At 38.6% G+C, this 6,454-nt stretch overlaps 1 protein-coding gene across 1 annotated transcript in view; it reads right to left on the bottom strand.

The window, feature by feature from the left end:
- Positions 1–6,081, bottom strand: part of arl13a (ADP-ribosylation factor-like 13A) — a 7,601-nt gene extending 1,520 nt beyond the window's left edge. Inside the window, exons 1-7 of the mRNA XM_037675739.1 lie at positions 6,047–6,081; positions 3,747–3,863; positions 3,523–3,593; positions 1,542–1,794; positions 1,340–1,445; positions 1,050–1,255; positions 825–933 (exon numbers count right to left, since the gene is read on the bottom strand). Of these exons, the coding sequence (XP_037531667.1) occupies positions 825–933; positions 1,050–1,255; positions 1,340–1,445; positions 1,542–1,794; positions 3,523–3,593; positions 3,747–3,863; positions 6,047–6,066 (882 nt within the window). The 5' untranslated portion in view covers positions 6,067–6,081. The remainder of the gene's footprint in view (positions 1–824; positions 934–1,049; positions 1,256–1,339; positions 1,446–1,541; positions 1,795–3,522; positions 3,594–3,746; positions 3,864–6,046) is intronic.
- Between the last annotated feature and the right edge of the window lie 373 nt (positions 6,082–6,454).

Genomic DNA, 6,454 nt, shown 5'->3' with positions numbered 1-6,454 from the left:
TAAACGTAGCAAATGCTAACTAAAAGTAGCTAAATGATATCTGAAAGTGACAAAATGCTAATTAAAAGTAACAAATCAATAGTTTAAAGATGCAAATGCCAACTAAAAGTAATAAAACGCTAATTAAAAGTAACAAAACACTAAAGTAGTAAATGCTAACTAAAAGTAGCTAAATGTTAACTTTAAGTAGTAAATGCTAACTAAAAGTAGTTAACTAAAAGTTGCTAAACGATACGTGAAACTAAAAAAATGGTAATTAAAAGTAATAAAACACTAGCAAAAATCAGCTAATTTCTAAGAAATGGTAGCAAAAATCTAGCTAAAGTTAAAAGTAGCTGAACGATGGATAAAAGCTAAAATGATAAAAACAGTAAGTAAAAGCCAGAAGTCACAGAAGAGCAGTAAAAAACTAAAATAAACGTTAGAAGACAAAAACAGGACCAAGATAATTTCAAAATGATGAATACTTTGAGGGACAACTTAAGACTTAATACTTTATGTATTTCTAAAAGAAAAATGTAAATGAAATTAAATATTTTTAAAAATCTAAAGGTCATATAGCACCTGTCTCCTGAATGAGCCAAACGTTTTAATATATGAACGGCTAAAACAGCTCAACGCACGCTGAGGTAATTTGCAAAACCAAAACAGGCAAACAAAAGTATGAACGCTGAATCCAGCCAGTCAAACACAAAGACTTTGTTTACATAATTTACAAATGTCATTTAACAGAAGTATATTAATGTTTGCATTTTACTCTGTTTGTATTTTAATGTATTTTTGACAGATGTTTGCACAACTTTAGATTTTTCTCTAAATGTTACCGTTTCCAGGATGTTCCTGATGGGCTGCATCGTTCCCTCGGCCTTGCTCTTTGTCTTTTTCTCTCTGGGTCCATGATGCTGACGCAGATCTGACTTGCTGGATTGCGTTCTGAGATGGCACATTAGACAAAAAAAAAGTAACATTTTAATTATATTCCTTGGTAAACCGAATGCTGTCCTGCAATAATGAAACCTTTAATCCTCTGAATATAAAGCCTGTCTCACCGTTCCACTTTGGCTTTTCTTTGTACTTTCTCGGACTTTCCTTTCTTTTCTCTTTCTCTCGGCTCCAGAGGCCTCTTGCTGTCCTGGGCCACCCGAGCACACAGCTCTGGATAATCCAGACAAACGGCCCGCAGCAGCCAGCGAAGGCCTCGCAGAATCTTCCTGTCCGACCAACGCCGCAGGTCCATTAAGGCTGAGCACGGCTCCTGAGCCAACAGAAAAGGTCGACCCAGGTCACACAGAACAGTTTTAATTCTCCCGGCTGTTTCAACTTGATCGGTTTTACTCACAATATGGCACAGACAGCGGCTCTGGTTGACCAGCTTCTCTAAAGACAGAATCTCAATCAGTTCACTTCCCACCAAGGCGTTCATTTTGTCCTGTTTGTTGGCCAGCCTGAAACCAAATGGACAACTGAAGCGTGAATATCTGTTCTTTTTGCACCGCCGAGCGTGATGGTGGATCATCAGGTTAAAAGCAGAGCGTAGTTACACTAGTACAGGTTTCCCCGCCACCCTCGGCTGCTTCAGCAGCTCTGCCAGGACCTCCCGGGCCTCCTTCATCCTCTGCCTGTCGCTGGAGTCCACCACAAAGATTAGACCGTGAGCTTCTCCGTAGAGCTCCCTCCAGGCTCCGCGCCACTCCACGGATCCTCCGACGTCCAGCAGAGTGACCAGGTAGTTCTCAACCCTCAGCTCGTTCCTGACGCAGCCGTGGGTGGGCCCCGGGTCAGCACCAGTGGGAACTGAAGCAGAACCAGTAGTTGTTTTACAATCTGAATAAAAAACCTCATAGCTGCAGTTACTGGCAGTGTTGTGTGAATGCTTCGTCTCCAACAAGGTTCAGTCAGGTCATCTGGTCTTGTTTCTGTTGAGACGTTTCGTCCTTCATCCAAAAGACTTCATCAGTCCGAGGAGCCACAAACAAACTTAGTCCCACAAGCAGCACACTCCCGTAGTAGAACAACCAGTTTGATGGTGATAAGATGTTTTCTGGGGCCCGCCCTCTCCCCTGTCGACTCCTCTGAGGCTAAAGTTCTTTGGAAAAGGGATGCAACGTCTCAAAAAAACAAAAAGAAGCTGTCCAGATGACCTGACTGAACCTTGTTAGAGTTTTTTTTTACAAATATTATCAAGCATGAAAAATGTTTTGTCTGTTTCTTTGTTTATGTTTCATTTGTTTTTGCGCTCCATCTTCTGAAAAATGTTGTTTTTCCATTCATAAGCGTTCAGCTATAGCTTTTGATTCTTGTGATTTTTATGCTTTTATAATATTTAACTTTTTTGTAATCTAACAAATACTTTGAGATTTCTTTAGTCCTTTCAAAAACATTGTTCTGTTTAAAATCTGATTGCACTATTTCAATCTGCGTATGCTACTTTTAGCTTTAAGCTAATGTTTTGCTTGTTTTAGTTTGTTACTAACCATGTGCTACTTTTAGCTAGCCTTTTGCTACTTTCAGCTTTTGGATGCAGTTCTGCTACTTTTAGCATTTTGCCGGCCTTTTGCTACTTTTATCTAACATTTGCATTTTTTTTATATTTAAGGTAGCATTTTACCACTTTCAGCTTTTAGCTAGCAATTTACCACTTTAATTTGTAGCTGCACTTTTGTTACTTTTAGCTGTACTTTTTCCATTTTTAGCTAAGTTGTTTGCTACTTTCACCTTGCATTTTGCTATGTTTAACTTTTAGATAACCTTCTGCTACTCTTAACTTGTATAGCTAGCCTTTTTGCCACTGTTTTCTACATTTTACAATTATTTTAACTTTATCTAGCATTTTTCCACTTATAGCTTTTAGCCAAACTTTTGCTACTTATATCTCACCTTTGCTACTTTTATTTTTAAGCTAGCATTTTGCCATTTTATTTTTTTTCCTGCTTTTTTGCTACTTTTGGTTGGTGCTGTGCTTTATTTAGTTATTAATTAACTACTGTTAGTTTTAGCTAGTGTTTTTTTCTGGTTTTAGCTTCTGATTTGCTGCTTTGCTGCTTTAGTTATAAGCTTTTACTGTTTTCAGCTTTTAGCTATTAGTTTTGCTGCTTCAGCCTTTAGTTTCTGTTTTGCTGCTTGTTACTGCTGTTCATGGTTTAGTTTTTTTTTTTTTCATTCACCATTTATTTATTAGTCTCATTGAGAACTCATTTTCAAGAGAAACCTGTTTTGGGAGCAGGTGGTGGGGGTTAAGGGCCTTGCTCAGGGGCACAGAGCGGGGCAGGTGAGGGTGGAGGCAGGTGAGGGTGGAGGCAGGGGTGGGTGTTTCACCTTTTCCACCAACATATTGATGTTGACGGTACCAGGAGTTGAACCTGCAACTTTCCAATCACAGGCCCATCTTCTCTAACCTCTGCGCCACCACTCCCCCTTTAGTTTAGCTCATGTTTCTGCTCGTTTTGACTTTAGCATCTAAACTTTCAGCAAAGTCCTTCAGCTCTCAGAGTTCAGGTCTCAGTTTGACAGAAAACGTTTCACCTCTCAGGATCCCTCTGATGGATGACGTTTTTCCTGCTTTGTCAAGACCAACAACGAGAACGGTGGCTTTCCTGTGGAGACAGGAACAATTGGCCACCTCTAAGCTGAAGGAATAAGTTTGTTTGCAGCAAACGACGACAAAATGTTTGACACGAACAACAAAACTGCAAATGATTTAATGTGTTTATTGTCATGCAGGTTTTGTCCTGTGGTGTCCTCTGTACCTGAGTGGCTCCTGGATTTTGGAGACCCAGCTGCAGCAGTTGCTCAGCAGGTTGAACATGTTTCCTCGAGGAGAACAAGGTGAGCAGAGCAGACACCATCTTCTCTGGAACTGGTACCTGAATTTAAAAAAGGAGAGGACAAGTGTTTGTCAGAAGGTGATCCCATCTTGAAGTATTTCATAACAGCAGTAAAAACTCCTGAAATCATGTTGTGTGAATGTTTTTGAAGCATTCACGCAATTGTCATCCATTTTTCTTCTGTACGTTTTTCAGCATCATTCTCATCCTGTAGTTTTCAAGCTATTTCAACAAACCATAAATCAAAACGTTCAGCTCGTTCATACTTTTGGTATTGGTGCAACTTTAGCTTTTTGGAATATTTAGCCTTTTCTGCTACTTTTTGTCTAATAAAAAATATTTGAGCTCATTTTACATCCTTCAAATCTTTGGATCTGTTTACAACCTTTTACTACTCCTTTCACATTTTGTTCTGTTTCAGCTTCTTTCAGCGTCCTTCTGCAAATTTAAACTTTTTTCAGCCACTTTCAACTAATTTCAGCTGTTTTTTCAGCTGTTTGTGTTCCTTTCAGATTCTTTCTGCCAACTACAACATTATTGTGCTCTAACTTCTTTCAGCTCCTTTCAGCTTATTTATGAAAGTTGCAGCTTTTTCTGCCATTTCAGCTACTATTTGGCTGTTTTTATGCTGATTTTTGCTTTTTCAGCTAATTCCACATTTTTTGCACTCATTAGAAGTTTTATCAGCCTAATTCAGCAAAATGTACTTTGTCCACTTCTTTCTGGTAATTTAAGCTTCTTTCTGTTTTTTAGCTGATTTTCAGCTGTTTGTTATTGTTGGGGGTTTTTTTGTTGCAAATTTCCACTTTTTTGTGATAATTTTTGCTTCTTTAAGCCTAATTGGACAAACGTGTTCTTTCTGCTTTCTTCTAATTTCAGCTTGTTCTACTTTTTAAACTTTTTCTAGCTAATTTCAGCTGTTTTCAGAAAAATTCAAAATATTTGTTCTAATTTCTACTTTCAGCCAAATTAGCTTCTTTATGCTAATTTCAGGCTTTTGTGCTCCTTTCAGCTTTTTTTCTAGCTGAAAAGGCAAAAAGAAGCTTAAACTACAGAAGGAAGCGGAAAGAGCTGAAATGAGATAAAAAAAAATGTGGGATTAGCTGAAAAAGCTAAAATTAACATCTAAAGAGTAATTAAAAGTGCAGAAAAAGCTGGTTTATTTTCAGCTATTTTTGTTAATTGCAGCTTTTTTTAAACTAATTTCCAAATTTTTATGCTAATTTCTGCTTATTTAAACCCAAATTCAGTAAATATGGGTTCTTTCTGCTTTCTTCTACTATTTTAGGCTTTTTCTTCCATTTCAGCTACATTTGAGCATTTCTTTAGCTAATTTCAGCTGTTTTTCAGCAAGTTCATCAGCAGCATTCACACTGCATTTTCACCGGAAATGCATTTTCTTTAGTTGCTTATAGTTTTGATGTGCCGCCCCAAGACATTCTGTGGCCCCCATCTGGTCCCCCTTTAAAAACCTTCTGGATGTCCCTCTGGTCTCTCGGGGGCTTCAAAGAGTCACAGAGGATCGCCCTTCATCTCTGACAGGGAAACTACAAGTCCAGGAAAACACCTTCAGCTCTAAGTGCCTTTTGGTCCCACGCACCTGTTTTGGCGCTGTAATCTGCTGAAAGCCAGTTTAGAACGGCCCAGTTTTTAAAATGTTAACGAGCTGACCCAATTTTGTTCTGGACAGTGACGGGGTCCTCACGTCCATCAGAAAACAAAACCGGGAGAATTTAAAGAAGCAGCTGAACTCTGCATGAATGAACGCGTTATTAAAGCACAATAAAATACATCATCTGCAGATTTTGTGCAACGATATTTTCTATTAATGTGAATATTTAACGTACAAAACTGAAGAAATCCTGGGACTTGACAGGATGTTTAATCTGGTTAATAATTTGGAAATCCACGCTAAACATAAACTAAAACGGAGCACAAAAATACAAACAAAGAGGGTAACAGGTGCATTTCCAGGGAGATTATAAACCTTGAGTGTAGCTAATAAACTTATGAAATGAAGAAAAAGACCAAACCACTAAGCTAACCACTTTTAATTAGAAACCAAAATTATTATCATTTCTGTAATAATGTGCTGAGTGACAATTCCACCAAATGTGACACAGAACTACAAGCAGTTAAAATAATCTCGTTTAGATGCTACTAAACATTCAGTCAAAACAACTAAATATAAATAAATGAGAAGATGATGGAAGAACACTCACAGGAGGAGATCTACGTCCATGCGTTTGTTTGGGTCCCGTCTGACATCCTGTCCCCACCTGCTGCACACCTAATCAGGCTCACACTAAGCCTCTGGTCACCTCATGTGGGAGGTGCATCCTGGGAAAAGATGACCAATCCAAGACATCTCCAGCCCCGTTGGACTTGATCTGTTAAAGTGTTCATGTGTCCATCCTGGAGAACAGAATATGTGGCGTGATGTGTGACGTCTGGTGATCTCCTTTTCCTGGTGAGGTCAGGAAGCAGCAACTTGAATTCTAGCTTTATCTTGTTTACACTGGGATTTAATTAGATTAAGTTAATACGACTCTAACCAGCGCCGTCAAAACGAGACACCAGGATTCAAACATTTGACTTAGATGATTAAATGAGGGTTGTTAAAAAGTTGT

Source organism: Nematolebias whitei, chromosome 4, assembly GCF_014905685.2.
Source record: "Nematolebias whitei isolate Nwh7 chromosome 4, NemWhi1, whole genome shotgun sequence".
NCBI classification, from domain to species: Eukaryota; Metazoa; Chordata; class Actinopteri; order Cyprinodontiformes; family Rivulidae; genus Nematolebias; species Nematolebias whitei.
This window is presented reverse-complemented; position numbering and strand designations above follow the sequence as displayed.